Below are 19,732 nucleotides of genomic sequence, written 5' to 3'. Positions count from 1 at the left end.
CGCCACCCCCCACGACCGGGTGGCGCAAGAGTGGTGGGACAGACAGGTATGTTGTTTTCTCTTTTTAGATAGTTACTTACTCTAAATGTGTGATAGGATGGCACCTACTCATGTACTGCTGCAAGTAAATAATGTAATCGTCTTTGGTAAAGACCCGAAGTATAATACATATTTTGTTGGTATTTTCAGGCGGTGCGTTCATCAAGGTGGAATCTGGTGAGATGTACAGAGTTGAGTCTGTGGAGAGCAAAGACGACAGCGACGAGGGCGCGGATATACCGGTGCGTTGATAGTCCTCTGGTGATGCACATGTGGGATAAACCCCACAGACATAGATCAAGATAGATACAGCATGTCGCTCCATTTGTATGAAAACGAGCATTCCACTTTTTTATAGCTACTGTGACGTACCGATGATAAGAAAGGTGCCCATTATCTAGGCCAACGTTTCTATTTGAATTTCTACAGCTCAATAAGGCACTTTTAGGCATTTAGACATTTTTGAAATTCCGATTGACATCCGATTCCGATAGCAGACTAAAGAACAGACTTTCGAAAGACGAGCATTGCTCGTCGTTTGGGAGCGCGATATGGCACGCCAAGTACATACACATGCGGTATCTATCATGATCTATGTCTGTGATAAACCCCCTAGGAAATATAGAAGTTATGCAGTGATTAAGCTATACGAATAATTTAAAAATTTGCGACAGAAAATCGTCCATAGAAAAAACTACTATGTTACCTCAAATTACCACTATAATGTACCATCGAGGAAATTGATTCCTAGGCAATTGACAGACCCACGTCATTTGGTCGGAACTCGGATCATGTCAATGCAATGTTAATAGGGAAGATGCGATATTTTTATTTTTGTGTTTATTTTTAAAGAAGTCCATGTAGAATAGACCACAAGTTTATTAAAAAAATTTAAACATTGGAGTTTACTGCAAAAAATGCGGTTTAAAATTGTCATTGATTTTAATTTTGCCGCCAAAACGGATCTATAGTCTGTATGACGTCACTACTGTTTGACAATTATTATTGACTTACTGGCCCCACCTTATCGTACCCCTAAAAAGTTGTCACGCCCCGCGTTACATTTAGCGTTAAAAACTATCAAAACGCTGAAAATGGAGGCATTTCGATCGTTTTTAACGCTAAATGAAATGCGGGGATAGCATGTGTGACGTCACTGAACGCTGATTGATTCTTTGAAATCCGTTCCGTTTCAAGTTACATTTAATTTCTAAATCTTTGTAAAAAAACAATATTTTATAAAATATTAACCTTGCAGCTGTGGCCCTTCTTTTATATTTTTTTAACGTTTTAAAAGCAAAATTTTCATAAATATTATATTGTGATCTGTCGGCTGGGTTTGACGTAACGCGACCAAACTACGTAGGTCCCCCATCTGCCTAGAGTCCAACTTCTCTGATACATAGTACATATTTTAGAGAATTAGAATAGGTTTTTATCTACTTTTTAAATAATGTATACGGCAAAACAACGTTTGCCGGTTTAGCTAGTATAACATAAAATATGTATAGTGTATAGAATATAACATAACTCTAGTATTTAGTACTTTATAATAATAATTATGTTAATGCCTTAAACAATTTGTAATTATTTTGCACGCCACTTACGAGACAAGGTCGGATCCATGTATGTACCCATAATATTGTTAGACCTTTTATACCACATTTATGCAACAAATGGCTCACCGCGGTCCGCATCCGGACCGCCGCGCCGACCCATTGTGTGCGGACCAAATATTTTCGAAGATGAACGAATAAATTTCGGTATTGACTTACTGCTGAATATCTCCAGGATTTAATGGCAATAGCCTACACCAATTTCACTCCAAACACAAGAGTGATAATTAGCTACAAAAATGGCCACTTCTCATTTGTATGTAAATAAATACCTTTGTAATTCATATTCATATCCTTAATTTCCAAGAAATTAATACAATGATGTTCTTAGGTGTATGCTTTTACAATTTCTACCTAAATGAGGTGGAAATGTTAAGAGTTTATGCCCCTCTTGGTGACATGACCTAAAAATTTCCGTAATTATAGTCTGTCAAAAAGTGAAGAAATTAAAAAGTGGCAACATCGTAGTGTCATCCCTTTTTCCTAAGGGATGACACTACGATGTTGCCACGTTTTAATTTCTTCACTTTTTTGACAGACTATATCTTTGTATAATACATTTTTCTTTGTATATTATTATTATTATTTATGTTGAATCTGTCGTGCGTCAGGCGTAATATATAGGAACCACGGAAGATCAGGTACCGCGGTGCAGTGTTCTGCGCCGTGGTAATACACCTGAGTGGGTATCCTTTTCGGCATTATGCAATGCACTGCCTAATGATGCCTTTTTTTTTTTTTGTTGTTTGTTTTATTTTAGTTAAGCAGTTTTTTCACTGACCACCAAATGTGTGTATCGCGAAGGTCATTTTATTCGTTAAAGCGAAAATAATTGGTTCTATAACTCTCTATCTTACAGTTTCAGGTGGAGAAGAAAGCTGAGGGTCTGTACAGGTGTAAATTCTGCGAGCGGTACATGAGTGCTGGTGAGTTATATAGAGAGGTTATATTAGAGAGAGAGAGGTATAACGTATGGCCTGATAGAAACGAGACAGAATGTATTTACTTTGTAGGGCTGATCAGGGTCAGTTCAGAGTTCAGACACAGGATAGAATGATATATATCTTGCGATAGCAATGTTACATTTGTTAGGCCTGAGAACAGGTATTTATCTACGTTCGGCGTAAAGGAGGCTAGACAGAACGATATTTAAGCTCGACACTTTTTTATTAGTACCTGCATGGTAGGGGCAGAGGGCGTTGATAATATTCCTGTGCGTCAACTAGATGGCGTTTTTTGAGAATAAACAGCGACGCGTTGTTAGTATTCCTGGGCGTCAATAGATGGCATTTTTTTAATTGTTTGGACTTTGGAGTGTATAATATGTAATTATGTATACAGGTTTTTTGAACATAAGAAATAACTTCGTTCCATTCGGGTGTCCCTTGACACCTCTCAAGTTTATTTATTTATTTTTAACGTCAGATGTAGAACACGAACCACAGTGCGTTTTTCGCGTAACTTTCTGCCGCGCACTGTTAAACTCTGGAACGAACTGTCACCAGCAGTATTTCCGGACCTATACGACCTGCAAACCTTCAAGAAAAGAGCGTATTCCCTCTTAAATGGCCAGCAACGCACTTGCAGCACTTCTGATGTTGCGAGTGTCCATGGGCGACGGAAGTTGCTTACCATCAGGTGACCCGTTTGCTCGTTTGCCCCCTTATTTAATTTAAAAAAAAACACAGATAGTGTTAAACGCCTGTTGCATTTTTGTCTCAAGATACATTTTTATCCTGTCGATTTTGTGTGGAAAATGGCACACCGTGGTGCCAGGCAAAGTAGTCACTGATTTAGCATTATCTTAAATTACATTTTTTGTGTGCAGCCTTTATACTTAGGAATTTTTAAGTATAAAAGGCTCTACAGGTTTGACTGAACTCATTCTAACATAGCTTGTAGCCAAATTTACTCTGTATCCGGTACTCACTGTGTCTACAGTCTACACCAGGGTGTCTCAAAGTGGGGCACGCGAACCCCTAGGGGTTCGTCATTCGAGGGCAGGGGGTTCGCGACAAGATTTCCGTAATGGTGGCTAACTTAAGGCACTCCGTAACGCAAGGCACTCTTTTGGAACTTTATAATAATATGTTACCCTTTATTCAAATAAATACCTTGTTTTCTTCAACAGTTTTCTTCATGTTTTTATGGGGGGGATTTCATTACTTAGTTAGGGGTTCGCTGTCACCTGGAAATATTAATATGGGTTCGTGGAGCCGAAAGTTTGAGAAACCCTGGTCTACACCTACGGTAAGTAAGTGAAGAGATGAAGAAGTAAATAAGTATATAATTTCAGACAAAGTATTCGAGGGGGACGCCTCATCTATGATGTCACATCTCAAGACGATACACGACGCGCGTCTCTACATATGCACCGTGTGCGGGAAGATTATACGACGGAAGTCGGAGTATGCGAAGCATTTGAGTAAGTAATTGTATATTAAGACACCGTGGTATAGTGGTATAGTGGGTTCGAAACCCGCGTTGAAACATGTTATTTCCAAGTTTGGTTAGGACAATGCAGGCTGATCACCTGATTGTCTGACAAGTAAGATGATCCATGCGTCGGATGGGCATGTAAAAATGTCGGTCCTGCGCCTGATCTCTCGCCGGTCGTGTCGGTCTCCCGTCCCACTGGGTTATGAGAGTGAAAGGAAGAGAGAGTGCTCTTGTGTACTTCGCACACACTTGGGCACTATAAAACTACTCCTGCATAGCTGGCCTGGTTTCAATGAAACTGGCCACCGTCACCGCAACCGGTGGGGGGAGTATTAGTATTATTGTATAAGACAGAAGTAGTAGTAACCATGGACATACAGGGTGCAATTAAACCTTCCTGCCAAATTTTTTCCAGGGCTTAGGTATCATTAGGAGAGTCCATTTAACCAAATAAAGTTGGGTGTTATTTTTTTCCAATGACATATTTTATCCCATTTAAAATCGTTGCAGAACGGTCACTCGCGGCGCGGGTGAATGAGCGGGGGGAGGCGCGGGCGCGGGGGCACGTCACGCGCGGCTGACGCATCGTGTCCATTATAGTTTGTGCGTTTTATGATGATATGCGTGACACATTATAATTGACAATAGTAGGGAAGTTACCTAATAAAAATTAATCGATAATTTAAAAATATCGAATCACTTCGTAAAGGAATTGCAATCGAAATTATCGATTTCGTACTCACATTTCAGTGGTGCCGGCGATTTAAGATGGCCGCCCTTTTTTATCGATTTGATTTCGATTCAACAGTGTCAATCTCTATTGACATAGGTTCCGTTTTATGCATCTGACAATGTTCAAAATGTTTTCGTAACAATAATTTTAATTATAATTATAATCAAAATTTGGCAGGAAGGTTTAATTGCACCCTGTATATATAGGTTGTGTACAAGTTGAAGGTCGCTCGAGTGTAATAGCTGCTAATGAATGAAATTCCACTGTTTTATCGCGATCTACCAGTACCGCCCTTAAAGTTTTACGTGACCTATAGTCTGTCAAAAAAGTGAAGAAATTAAAAAGTGGCAACGTCGTAGTGTCATCCCTTTTTTCTTAGATTCATTTGAAAGGGATGACACTACGATGTTGCCACTTTTAATTTCTTCACTTTCTTGACAGACTATATACTTGAGAATAAAAATAATATTGCCTCCCACCTTCAGTACTTTTGGTGATTTCAGCGCAGTCAAAAAAAATATTTTAATAGAAGTTTTTTAATTGCCCTAGAGCTAAACGTCAAATTGGCTAGTCAAATCAACTGCATCGTAAGATCTACCCCCTTACTAATAAAGACATTTGTTTTGCATTCCTGGTTTGCTGTCTTTATCTGTCATATTATGACTTATCCAATGTGCCAGACAGACAGAACGAAGCTCGTTATCGCGCGTTCGGCGTAAATCTGAAGGCTAGACAGAACGATATTTGACCTCGACACTTTTTTATTAGTACCTGCATGTTATGGGTAGAGGGCGTTATAGTAAGTATTCCTGTGCGTCAACTAGATGGCGTATTTTCTTGAGTGTATATACTTATACAGGTTTTTTTAACATAAGAAATAACTTCGTTCCATTCGGGTGTCCCTTGACACCTCTCAAGTTTTTTTTAATTAGTATTTACTATTTAGTAAGTATAATATTGCGTGTTTTCAGGCAGTCACAGTACGGGCGACAGCGCTTTGCTCGAGAAGGGAAAAATGTATTATGAGTGTAACGAGTGCCACAGGAAATTCTCGTAAGTGTTATTATGTTATGTCATTCTAAAGACACTAAGGTTGGGTTTCACCAGAGGCGTGGTTAAAGTTAAGGTTATGGTTATAGTTAAGACTGGGTTGCACCAACTAATTTTGACTTTAACCTTAACTATAACCGGAAAAATTGACAGATGTCGTATGAGAATATGGGGTGTTTGGACGCCATATTTAACTATAACCACGCCTCTGGTGCAACCCAACCTAAGGCTTAATTTAGCTTTAACTTTGACCGGAGAAATTGACAGATGACAGCTTATCCAACAAGGTTGTAAATGAACGTGGGCGGGAGCGCTGCTGGTAAAGGAGAACCGTCAAAAGTGGCGTTTTTGTATGATGACAGCGTTAGTTCCTTTTTTCGCCACGTGCATGTAAAACCTTGTCGAGCTCTATGGTTATGGTTAAATATGGCGTCTTGATGGCGTCCATTTTTAACTTTAACCAAAGACATTTGATATTTTGCATTGTAGTTAAAGTTATTGTTAAAGTTAGTTGGTGCAACCCAACCTTAATTGGATATGCTACTTGTCTCTTTCTCTCGAATTAGAATATAATTATAATCGGCGTGAGAAAGCGACCAGTGAAGTTTTATTTTGTTGTTTTATAATGATTGAGCTATTGCATAGCTTTTATCGTGGGCTTTGAGCGAGGTGACCGAATCAAGAAATTCAGTTACGAAAATAAACCTAACACCGTTGCCAGACTTCGGCACGGTATGCAAATTATAATTGCATAAGTTGATAAAAAGTAGTATACAAAAGGTTTACCGTGGCAGTCCGCGAGTGTCACACGTATTTGTTAAAATAAATCAGAGATTTTATTGTTAAGTATTTTACTTTTCTGTCTAGTATAACCACAGACACAAATCAAGATAGATACCGCATGTGTATGTACTTCGCGTGCCATATTTGTGTTTTTATTTATTTATTTATTATTTTATATCGCGCTCCCAAACGACGAGCAATGCTCGTCTTTCGAAAGTCGTTTCTTAAGTCTGCTATATAAAAGTGCCGTATTGAGCCGTAGAAATTAAAATAGAAATGTTGGCCTTGATAATGGACACGTTTCTTATCATCGGCACGTCACAGTAGGTAAAAAAGTGGCACGACATGCAGTATCTATCTTGATCTATGTCTGTGCTAGTAAATAACAAAAATAGTATATTTTGATATTAGTAAATCTTTTATTGTTGGATGCGAGTAGCAGGAGATCGGTCATCTTGGTGTTCATTGAGAGGCCCAGCAGTGGACGAATATAGGCTGATATGATGATGATGAAATCTAATATATTATCTAATATATAAAAATAAGTCGCGTTTTCCTTCCTGACGCTATAACTCGAGAATGCACGAACCGATTTCCACGGTTTTGCATTCGTTGGAAAGGTCTCGGGCTCCGTGAGGTCTATAGAAAAAAAATCAGAAAAAACTTCAAGAGAAAAGCAGGAAAACAGGGAAAATAATTTTATGGCAAAACAATGTTTGCCGGGACAGCAAGTCTTTTATAATAATTATGTTTTGATGTTAGCAAATCTTATGTTCTATACATTTTCTGTATTTTCAACCAAACTGTATACACACAGATCGCGAGTCCTACTGGCGGAGCACCTCAACACGCACGCGGGGGCGCGGCCCTACGTCTGCGGGGAGTGCGGCAAGGACTTCGCCAACAAGTATACCTACCAGGCGCACTGCAAGACGCACACGGTGAGTCATTGATGAGTGCCAGTCGCCCACCGTACATTTTGACGTAACAACGTCGTATAATAGGCATGATTACTATTTTTATTGGTTATTGAAAGACCCTTAAAAAATAAAAACATCGGTGAAAGAATGACTCTGATAGCTTAAAAATTCACCAAGATATGACAATTCAAACATCTCATAAAATACACCTGACCGAAACGCTCCATACAAAGTGCTACTCGATTATGACGTCACCTTGGAGGATGAACTCGATATAAGGGACACAACATACACACCCTAAATTATTATCACTTACTTTTGTAATAACTTGTATATTGGATACTGAAAAGCTTGCTTATTTATTTTGTAATCAATTTCAGAACCGCCCCCGTCCATTCAAATGTAACCAGTGCGAGAAGTCGTTCTTCTCACAACAGAACCTGTCGCAGCACGAGAAAACTCACTCCGGGATTAAGGACTTTTTATGCAAGATTTGTGGTGAGATACAACAAACTGAAACTTACTAAAACCTGCATAGTAAAAGCAACTACGGAAAATAATATTAACTCACTCGAAAAAATATCTTTATACTATAAGGCTGGTATAAATAGTCAGTACTTAAGATGCGACCCGGTCTCAAGACGCGGTTCGGCTCTGTGATTGGTCCAAATTTTGACAGCCAACCAATCATAGAGCCTGAACCGTGTCTTGAGACCAAGATGCATCTCGAGTACTGACTATTTATACGGGCCTTAGTGAGCTTGCGTCGAGTCACCCATGTTTTGAGGATGACAATTTGGCTGAGTGTCCACGTTTATGAGAATACATCATACGCTCAATATCTGCAGTTGATACCCTACCTTTTCCTATCTGAATTAGACCTGAATTCTATTCATCTAATTTTTTTTATACTAATATCCCGCCACTGTCTTTAAGATGTATGTAGTTGCTTGTCTCATCAGTTTAAGCATGAACTAATAACAAAAAAAACTTTGAATTTATAAACGAATATAGTACTACTATTATGTAAGACAAACATCCATTACCAAATAATTTTAAAAGTAATTTACATACGAATCGTTATTGATGTGACCTGACTTTTAAATCGTCCGTAGATATTATTATTATTGTTGTATTTCAGGCAAAGCGTTCGGCACGCAGCACAATCTTGAAGTCCACGGTGTCGTCCATTCTCGCCGCAAGCCTTTCGCCTGTCGCGAGTGCGGCAAGGCGTTCGCGAGACGCGCCGAGCTGCGAGACCACGAGAGGATACATACTGGTGAGGGGGGGGGGGGTGATATAATGGGGATGAAGTGGGAGAATGGCATATACAGTGTGTAACAAAAATAAGTGATAATACTTTAGGGTGTGTACGTGTTCCTTGTAGAGAGTTCACTGTGAAAGTCTTTCAGAAAAATTTGGTCTTTCAGTGCTACTACTTTCACAGTCAACTCTCTACAAGGAACACGTACACACACTAAAGTATTATCACTTATTTTTGTTACACACTATAGAGGGGGTATGAGGTTAAAAAAGTGGGTATGAGGACAAAAAGAGGTAGGGCAGAACTATAGTGCGTTAGCATGTGCGGAGGGGGGAGAGATATGTAATGGGCTTTAATAAAGGCGGAGATGTTGTGGACTTATTATAGGTTGTTATAGAGCAGGGGAAAATTTTAATGAGTTTCTTAAAGAGGGGTGGGCACAATAAGCTGATAGAGGGGGTATGAGGAAATATGATGCCTAAAAGCAACTTTTATGCGTAAAACGAGCAAATAATTACCGGCGAGGCGGTATATATTTGCGATAATATACAATTTGGACCGGCCTGGCGACGAATAAAAGCGCACAACTTTCTTCGCTTTCTTCGCCAAAGTGAGATGCGAAAAACATAGAGAGAGCTCTTGCGTACTGTCCAAAACCTTACGTAACGTACAACAACATTTAGCTACATAAATACATTTATACTTTGAAATTTTTTAGGCGAGCGGCCGTTCGAGTGCGAGATCTGCCACGCTCGCTTCACGCAACGCTCCAATCTCTATTCTCATCGGCGCGCGACGCACACGGACGACAAGCGATATGCGTGCGACCGCTGCCCCAAGCGATTCAAGCGCAAGCGGTAAGTCACTATAATGCTATCAATTTAAATATCACCAATTAACGATGGCATATCATTAATTTGGTCGAGATTTTTAAGCTATTGCATAGCTTTAATCGCTGGCTTTGAGCGCGGCGACCGAATCAAGAAATTCCGTAACGAAAAACACCTAACATGCCCCCACTCCGACCGACACAGCGGTGCGGCATTGGTAACAAATACTATGCAATAGCTTTACTGCGACAGTCCCGGAGTGCCCTGGGCCACACGTATTTTTTTTTTTCTTTCATTTGTATGAGCGCGCTTGCCCAAAAAAACTCACAATGTCAGTGTCATAAATTTGATCATACAAATACAGCGCTGCTACTTTCACAGTGAGCTCTATATAAGGAACATATACACACGCTACAGTACTATCACTTTGTCTTGTTACACCATGTTTTTTACCGCAGTCTCCTGGACTACCACATCAAAGCATCACACACGGGCGAGCGGCCGTTGACGTGCGACGTCTGCGACGCAAAATTCGTCTACCCAGAACACTACAAGAAGCACATGTTGATACACAGCGGCGCTAAGCCTTTCCAGTGTGAGGTGAGTACCGACATTGGGTTTGAAGGAGCTAAATCTGGCTCGAAGAATTGAAATCTGGCTAGAAGGACCAAAATCTGGCTCGAAGGACCATAATCCGGCTCGAAGGACCGTATTCGGGCTTGAAGGACCATAATCCGGCTCGTAAGACCAAAATCTGGCTCGATAGACCAAAATCCGGCTCGAAGGACCAATGTCGCTTATACACTAAAATGCTTCTAGTAGTGTCTAGTAGTAGTCTTGTCTCAATCAAGCACCTTCGTGTACCCAGAGCACTACAAAAAGCACATGTTGATACACAGCGGTGCTAAGCCTTTCCAGTGTGAGGTGAGTACCGACATTGGGTTTGAAGGAGCTAAATCTGGCTCGAAGGATCGAAATCTGGCTAGAAAGACCAAAATCAGGCTCGAAGGACCATAATCAGTCTCGAAGGACCGAAATCCGACTTGAATGACCTTAGAGCATTAAACCAGCCCGGAGGCGTCACTCATAGGCGTACCCCTCTGCCAAAGTTACAAGAGCGGCGGTCACCCGTTATATAAAACTAGTTGCCGCGCGTCGTCCGCCATTAGTCGGGTTACATTACGCGCAGAATAAGCTCCAGTAAAAATGCCGAATTGCAGTGTTTTTTGGTGTAAAAATAGGTCACAAACTTCCAACCTACAAAAGGATAATATTACATTTCATCTGTAAGTATTAAATTGTTCAAATACTATTAAATAATGCACTTTTTTTAGCAAAAATAGAAAAATATTCATTTGTACTAAGGTGTTGCCAGTATCTTATAGAATGCAATATTCTGAGCAAGTTTTGTAGTTAAGTTTGAAACTAAAACTGATTTTTTTCGTTTACAATTATTATTTAAATTTTGCTATTTTATTGTATTAATAATGATTATAATAGATTCGTGTGAATTTTCAAGGAAATGCTGCAATATCACCGCATTTATATCGGTATATTATTAAAAAAAAACACATAATATTATAACAATTTTATTAGTAAATTTACCAAGCATGTTTATTATTATTATTTATTACACTTTCCGATTGAATTATATTTTTGCCAAATTTTATCCAGGGCTTAGGTATCATTAGGAGAGTCCATTGAACCAAAAAAGATTGGGTGTTTTTTTTTTCAATGACATTTTATCCCATTTAAAATCGGTGCAGAACGGTTACTCGGGGAATGATCGGGGGTAACGCGGGGGGAGGCGCGAGTGCGGGAGCACGTCACGCGCGACCGACGCATCGTGTTCATTAATTTTAGTACTGAGTGATTATAAAAGAAAAAATACGTGTACATATTTTTATTTTTAAACAAGGGTCAATATATCAAAATTTGGCAGGAAGGTTTAATTGCACCCTATTGCTATCGCGTGCACCGAAAACTACAAGAATTATATTATGTTGATACGTCATAGCGGAGCTAAGCCTTATCATTGAGATTTGAGATTGTGAGATGAGATAAAAAAAATCAGGCAATTAGGGAACGTAATTGGGTTTGAAGAACAAAAATCCTTCTTGAAGAATTGAAATTTGGCTAAAATCTACTAAGGTCGTTCATGTATAAAGTACGAGGACCTGTTATTTAGAAATCTGTTCCTTTATTTACAGCTTTGCTAATTGTTTCCTACCAAGTTTCTGAAACTTAACAGGGGCTTATCTACTCACAATCGCTTCTGATTGGAGTAGATAAGCCCCTGTTAAGTTTTTGTATTTACCCAATCATAAGCTTTGAAAAATAGATTAACTCCTGTCAATAAAATATATCCAAAACCATACATATAATATAGTAAACACCACTATTCTCATAACTCATATTTCGTATCGTTTCAGATCTGCGGCAAATCCTTCAGCTCGCGCGACAACCGCAACATGCACCGCTTCGTGCACTCCGACCGCAAGGCGTACGAGTGTCTCGTCTGCGGAGCCAGCTTTATGCGCAAGAGCCTGCTGTACGCGCACATGAACCAGCGGGTGAGCAGCTTTTGTACAGTACAGTGACAGCACAGTGACAGCACGGCGTACGAGTGTCTCGTCTGCGGCGCCAGCTTCATGCGCAAGAGCCTGCTGTACGCGCACATGAACCAGCGGGTGAGCAGCTTTTGTACAGTACAGTGACAGCACAGTGACAGCACGGCGTACGAGTGTCTCGTCTGCGGCGCCAGCTTCATGCGCAAGAGCCTGCTGTACGCGCACATGAACCAGCGGGTGAGCAGATTTTGTACAGTACAGTGACAGCACGGCATACGAGTGTCTCGTCTGCGGCGCCAGCTTCATGCGCAAGAGCCTGCTGTACGCGCACATGAACCAGCGGGTGAGCAGATTTTGTACAGCACAGTGACAGCACGGCGTACGAGTGTCTCGTCTGCGGCGCCAGCTTCATGCGCAAGAGCCTGCTGTACGCGCACATGAACCAGCGGGTGAGCAGATTTTGTACAGCACAGTGACAGCACGGCGTACGAGTGTCTCGTCTGCGGCGCCAGCTTCATGCGCAAGAGCCTGCTGTACGCGCACATGAACCAGCGGGTGAGCAGATTTTGTACAGCACAGTGACAGCACAGTGACAGCACGGCATACGAGTGTCTCGTCTGCGGCGCCAGCTTCATGCGCAAGAGCCTGCTGTACGCGCACATGAACCAGCGGGTGAGCAGCTTTTGTACAGTACAGTGACAGCACGGCGTACGAGTGTCTCGTCTGCGGCGCCAGCTTCATGCGCAAGAGCCTGCTGTACGCGCACATGAACCAGCGGGTGAGCAGCTATTTTACAGCACGGCGACAGCACAGCGACAGCACAGTGACAACATGGTAGACGAGTGTCTCAACTCTAAGCACTATTGTAAAGCACACGAGACACATGCGCCCAAGCAACTTTGAACAATCTTAAAAAAACTAACTGTCATTTTCAGAAACAACACAGTCCCTAGCCAACACATTTTCTTTATGTCTTCTTTAGGCTCGATTTATATGCGTACTTTATTTTATCGGCTTTGGGCGCGGCGAATGAATCAAGAAATTCCGTGACGAAAATAAATCTAACATCGTTTCACTTCAACAGACTTCGGCACGGTGTTTGTGTGCGTGCGACTAGAAGTATGGGTATTGCCACATGTATTTTTTTATCCTTGCTTGTCTCTTTATACGCATGTAACATAACGTATTTATGTCACTATAATGACACATGTTATAGAACAATATTTATATGTTTCAGGGGCACTTGGCAGAGTCGATAGTGATCAACCAACCGCGTATAGCGATACGAAGCGATGTGAGTATACAGCGTTTACACTGGCAAAATGTACAATTCAAATGGGATAGGTTTTGCGAATTTCGTTTACATTGCATACTAGATTTAGACGACGTTACTTTTTTGAGAGGAAAGTCGTAGGAACTAGACGTATTTCTGTTGTGTAAACTATCCTAAATTCTTTCTCGTCACTCAAAGCGTCTTGAAGTATATTTGGTGTAAATTTCATCAAAATCGCTTCAGTCGTTTAAACGTAAAGAGGTAAAAGACGGACTGACATAACCTTTCGCATTTGAAATATTAACATGCAGATATTTATTTCTTGTTTATAATTAAAAAGTCTTTAATTGTTTTCCTATTGGTTTTCAATATCAGAATTCTAAAGACGACGCGAACGCAGAAGGAACAGAAACGGTAAGTAGTGTTTTTACTTTTTATCATAATTAAAAATATTGTGATTATGATTCTTATGGATGCCTACATAACGCCCGCAACCACGTTGCGCGGAAACCGTACAGTTTCCCTTGACTTACGGCCATCCCCCGAGCAAACGACCTCTGTGGCTCAGTGGTGAGCGCGTTGGCAGCTCAAGCCGGGGGTCGCGGGTTCGAATCCCGCCGACGGAACAAAAAGTTTTCAAAAAGTTCCTGGGTCATGGATGTGTATTAAATATGTGTATCATATAATAAAAATCTTAAATATATGTATAGTATAAAAGTATTAAATATATTTACGTTGTCTGGTACCTGTAACACAAGTCTTTAAGGTACTTACCACGGGGCCAGACTGACGTGGTGTGAAGCGTCCATAGATATTATTATTAAAAAAAAAAAAAACGATCTTGACCATACATTTGACGCGTTGCCGAGATCGCACAAAAATCTTTTTTACTTATCTTAGTTTAAAGTTGACTTGAAAAAATTCAAACGGGGAATATGTAGCTAATGAACTTGTCTATCTATTGTCGTGTGTTTCAAATAAAAGTAATTTGTAAACACTAGGGAGATGCTGAAAATATTAATAAATAAATTGGTATTACTTTGGAAGCTAATATCGTGACTATAATAAACAAAAATAGAAATTTAATAACGCGGAAAGGAATGTTCATATGCTGAAGATTATTGCTGTATTTTTTTTTTATGAAATAAGGGGGCAAACGAGCAAACGGGTCACCTGATGGAAAGCAACTTCCGTCGCCCATGGACACTCGCAGCATCAGAAGAGCTGCATGTGCGTTGCCGGCCTTTTAATAGGGAATAGGGGAGGGTAGGGAAGGGAATAGGGGAGGGTAGGAAAGGGATTAGGGTAGGGGATTGGGCCTCCGGTAAACTCACTCACTCGGCCAAACACAGCGCAAGCGCTGTTTCACGCCGGTTTTCTGTGAGAACGTGGTTTTATCCGGTCGAGCCGGCCCATTCGTGCCGAAGCATGGCTCTCCCACGAATAATAATTTTGTAGCTTTCAAATTATGGGTTTATAAGGCTCTAAATACGGTAAATTACGGCATCTCCGTAGGGGAGCGCCTTAAAAGTATGTTCATAACATTTCAGCTAAATCGTTTTAGTGGTTTTGGCGTGAAGTGGTAACAGACCGACAAACAGACATACGAGGGCTGCTATTTATGTATCCGGAATTAAAAAAAGAAACAAACATATATCATTTAATATGGTTTTATTGCTTTTCAAAATATTCGCCGCGATGATCGACACACTTTTGCATACGCTGGAACCAATTTTCATAGCACTTTTTCCATTCTGATTGAGGTATCTCCAAAACGTGCATTTTGAACGCATCAACAGCCTCTTCGCGGCTCGAAAAACGTTGACCACGTAATTTGTTCTTCGCGTATGGAAATAAAAAGAAATCGTTAGGTGCCAAATCAGGGCTGTACGGCGGATGACCAGTCAATTCGATCTTTTGACCCTCCAAAAACTGAGTTGTTTCAGCTGAGGTGTGACAGCTAGCATTGTCGTGATGTAATATGATTCTGCGTTGTCGGTTGTCCTTTCTTATTTCTTCAAAGACTTCTGGTAAACAAATGGTCGTATACCATTCAGAATTAACCGTTTTACGATTCTCTAATGGCACTGTAGCCACATGTCCATTAATTCCAAAAAAACAGGCGACCATTTGCTTCAAAGTACTTTTTGCACGAGTAACTTTTGTTGGTTTCGGCTCATCTTGGAACACCCACACCGTTGACTGTTGTTTAGTTTCGGGGTCATATGCATAGATCCAAGATTCATCACCTGTGTAGATATTATAAACGGCTTTTGACGTACCACTGTTGTATTTTTTTATCATTTTTTTGCACCAATCGACACGAGCCCGTTTTTGATCGATTGTCAAGTTGTGCGGAATCCAACGCGAACATATTTTTTTTACAGCCAAATGTTCGTGTAATATCTTATGTATGCTCGTCATACTTATGCCTAAGGACGCCTCTATCTCGCGATATGTAATGTGACGATCACGCATTATTAGTTCCCGCACAGCATCTATATTTTGTGGGACAACAGCTGTTTTTGGGCGACCTTCTTTATTTTCATCCGTGAGCATAGACCGCCCACGATTAAACTCACTGTACCAGTGATAAACAGTGGTTTTTGATGGTGCTTCATCTCCAAAAGTTGCGGTGAGTTGAATAAAGCACTGTTGTTGATTTAGCCCACGCCGAAAATCGTAGTAAATCATTGCACGAAAATGTTCACGCGTTAAATCCATAGCAAATGAAGACACGCAATTTTCAAAATGACGCCACAATGGAAAAATAATTGACAGTCACATGAAACAAAATGTATTCTTCAACCAAAGAGTTCTATTTTCAAATGTTGTAATTACTTTTTAAATATTGTTCTTGTAAGTGGCCAGTTCCGGATACATAAATAGCAGCCCTCGTACACTCTTCACATTTGTGATAACAGGGGGTGAGCCAAGATTTTTTCTTTATCGCTTCTTTATAGAATCGCCGATCAAAATGTATGGAATTGACATTCAGTCGAACGTCAACGTCGATTATGTCAATTCCATACATTTCGATCGGCGATTCTATAATGAAGCGAAAACGAAAAAGTCTTGTCTAAATGGCCAGATCCACAGTCAAAAAAACCTTCCTTTTTTGGTAGACGGTTAATTTAATTTAATTTTTTATTTTCAGACATCCGAGCCAACAGAAGAAGTGGCTGATACAACCGAGAGTAACATTATAGGTGAGATATTTATCATATTATACTAGCTGTCCCGGCAAACATTGTTTTGCCATATTATAAAGTATTATGCCCGGATATTATTTTATTGAAGTGACTAAATAAGTCTCGAATTGTAATAATTTACTATTTATTTATTCAACAAATGCATTTATCAATATAAAAAGTAGATGTTGTCCGATTCTCAACCCTAGCCGATATGCTCGCTAAGATTCACGAAAATCGGTCGAGCCAGCGAGTGACACGAGAATTTTATATTATATTAGATTATAGAGTTTTTCAACAAGTGTCTCACTAGGCCGAAAATACGCGGCCGAAGTTCGGCATGATTACGTCAGCAATGTACATATTTTAAATTACCGATGATGACGTTACATGACAGTTCGAAAGGAACCTTTAAAACGGTAATAGTATTAGAGTTACGTTTCCTTAGTTTTTATTATTCGTAGAATGTGGGTTAATAATAGTAATATAATATGTTACAGGAACAACTCTAAACATAGCTCAAGACGGAGCGACCACCATGTTAGCCATACGTGAGTATTCATAAAATTTAGTATTTTTCTCTATTCATTCATTTTCTATGCATTTTTATAGAAAGTACATTACTTAAATTGGTTGAAAACTATCTCTTGTTGAAACTGCATATATTCTACTACTGGTTTGGATACGAAAAAAATAACAATGTTATAACTTGTTCCTGAGTTTCTGCGATTTTTTGATGTTCTACGGCGTTTTTCGGTTTCGGTTCAGGTCGGTGGAGTCAGGCAACCAAAAGTCTTGTCAAAAATCTCTGAAATCTTGTTTGTTTTTTTTTTTCATTAGAAAATGCCGCTCTGCCCAGTAATCTCAATATTCACTGTCACTTCTCAGACAATGCTGACGGAGAACTGAAAACTGACGAGGGATTGCTGCAGACTTTCTCAGTTGAGCAGTTGGATCAGTCTATGGTAAGTTAAATAATGTAATTATTGATTGTACTGTCGGCTCTTGGTGGAAATTCATTTTAAACACAAATAAAACACAATAGGAATGATGACAAGGTTAAAGATTAGCGAATTTTGATAATAAAATAAAGAAATCACGGTAAAAAATAGGTGTTCCCAAAATTTCAGCTTGATAGCATTTGTATTTTTTTTGTTATGCGCCTTCAAAGTTGGATATTCAAGTCGATTTTTTTTTTCAATTAAATTTCTTAATATTTGTATACCATTCGATAACTTATGCAATTAAAAGCAACTTTTGTTATGAAACCACTTTCATAAACGCAATATTTAATATACCTGTCAAACAAAGTTCTCTCCCGATGCGTACAAACTACGAAAGACTGACGTCATACTTTCGTAGTACTTTGTATGGAGCGTTTCGGGCAGGTCTTTTTATGAGATATTTGAATTGTCATATCTTGGTGAATTTTTAAGCTGTTAGAGTCATTCTTTCAGCGATCTTTCTATTTTTTAAGTGACTTTCAATTACCGATAAGAAAAAAAAATAGTCATCATGCCGATTCTACGTGTACTTTTTCCACTAAAATCACGACCGGTTTCGAAATAATGCTTATGTCGAAACCGGTCGTGTTTTTAGCTAAAATTTATAATAATAAGTAATGAATATAGTGGAAAAAGTGCACGTAAATTGTGTTTTATTTGTGTTTATGGTAAGTTACACTTATAATATTATTATAAATGCGAAAGTGTGTCTGCTTCACGTTTTGAGAGCTAAACCAATTCAATGGAGTTTGATATGGAAATACTCTGAGTCCCAGTAGTGCTAGCACGGCGAAAAGTAGAAATGCGAAAGTATAGACAAACTGTGGACATAAACTTAAGGTGCCGTTCCGATCTTTACCGCGGCTAACCGCGACCGACAAAAATTCAATTAAAATGCCACTTTATGACAGACTATAGTGTATGTCATAAATTAACATGTTATTTGAATTTTTATTAGGACTATATTTTGTTATAAAGTGGCATTTGAATTGAATTTTTCGGAACGAAAAAAGATCGGAACGGCACCTTACGTTTATCTCCACAGTTTGTGACTATAGTCTGTCATAAAGTGGCATTTTAATTGAATTTTTCGGAACGAAAAAAGTTTGGAACGACACAGCTTAAGTTTATCTCCACCATATCTCCACAGTTTGTCTATACTTCGCATTTCCACTGGTTACCGTGCTAGGGCTACAGGAAAGTACATTGGATATTATTTATCCCTGAAAAATGTACGGTTCCCGCGTGATAAACGAATTTTGGCGAAACGGAGGATCTGGTGATTTTTTTTATTTAAAAAAACGTTGTCCGCAACTCCTTTGCGCGGAAATGCGTTTCATGCGCGAGAACCGTACATTTTGACTCGATATATCAATTCTATGTCTCTTTTCCGTCTCTCAAACTATGTATATTACAAATGTTATTAAAGTCATTCAGAGGTTTAAGCGGAAAAAGGTAACAGACAGACTTTACAGGCCAGCAACTATGTTGCTATTATCAAAGTTGTATGTTTTTATCAACTTATGCAATTATAATTCGCATACCTACGTCTAGTTGCACGCACACGTCGGAGTTTATTTTCGTTACGGATTTTCTTGACTCGGTCGCCGCGATAAAAGCGATGCAATAGCTTAAAACTACACTTTGTCCTTTCCCGTCTTTTCAGGTAACTCCATACCAAAATATATGATGTTAAAATAAACTTGTTTGTCTGTCTGTCCGCAGCTGTCTGACAACGTGCTGGTGTCTGCGGAGGGACAGGATAGACCTGTGATGAGGCTGGTGCAACTTCAGCTAAGAGACGGCAACACCAAGTGGGTGGCTGTCGATGGTTAACGCACTTGGGAGGACCCGGGTGGTGCGGATTGTGAAGAACTTGTTAGTGGGTGACAGTAGACAGTAGGCGACTAAAGCCTAAAATTGACGATTTTATAAATCATTTTTGTACTTGAAGATATGCTCCGAACAGGCGAACAAGTTTCATTTTTTAAACATAGATAGGGTAAATGACTAGTGCATT

The 19,732-nt window shown here is 39.7% G+C and overlaps 1 protein-coding gene across 1 annotated transcript in view; it reads left to right on the top strand.

Moving 5' to 3' along the window:
* The window catches only part of LOC121738010 (zinc finger protein 665-like), a 31,718-nt gene extending 11,986 nt beyond the window's left edge, over positions 1–19,732 (top strand). Inside the window, exons 10-25 of the mRNA XM_042129805.1 lie at positions 190–281; positions 2,515–2,581; positions 3,952–4,080; positions 5,799–5,880; positions 7,478–7,601; positions 7,961–8,078; positions 8,722–8,859; positions 9,563–9,701; positions 10,133–10,274; positions 12,107–12,247; positions 13,482–13,538; positions 13,893–13,931; positions 16,675–16,726; positions 17,209–17,259; positions 17,597–17,673; positions 19,438–19,732. Coding sequence (XP_041985739.1) covers positions 190–281; positions 2,515–2,581; positions 3,952–4,080; positions 5,799–5,880; positions 7,478–7,601; positions 7,961–8,078; positions 8,722–8,859; positions 9,563–9,701; positions 10,133–10,274; positions 12,107–12,247; positions 13,482–13,538; positions 13,893–13,931; positions 16,675–16,726; positions 17,209–17,259; positions 17,597–17,673; positions 19,438–19,548 — 1,559 coding nt within the window. The 3' untranslated portion in view covers positions 19,549–19,732. The remainder of the gene's footprint in view (positions 1–189; positions 282–2,514; positions 2,582–3,951; positions 4,081–5,798; positions 5,881–7,477; positions 7,602–7,960; positions 8,079–8,721; positions 8,860–9,562; positions 9,702–10,132; positions 10,275–12,106; positions 12,248–13,481; positions 13,539–13,892; positions 13,932–16,674; positions 16,727–17,208; positions 17,260–17,596; positions 17,674–19,437) is intronic.

This window comes from Aricia agestis, chromosome 22, assembly GCF_905147365.1.
Source record: "Aricia agestis chromosome 22, ilAriAges1.1, whole genome shotgun sequence".
NCBI lineage: Eukaryota > Metazoa > Arthropoda > Insecta > Lepidoptera > Lycaenidae > Aricia > Aricia agestis.
The sequence above is the reverse complement of the archived record's forward strand: the minus strand, read 5'-3'. Positions and strand labels throughout refer to the sequence as shown.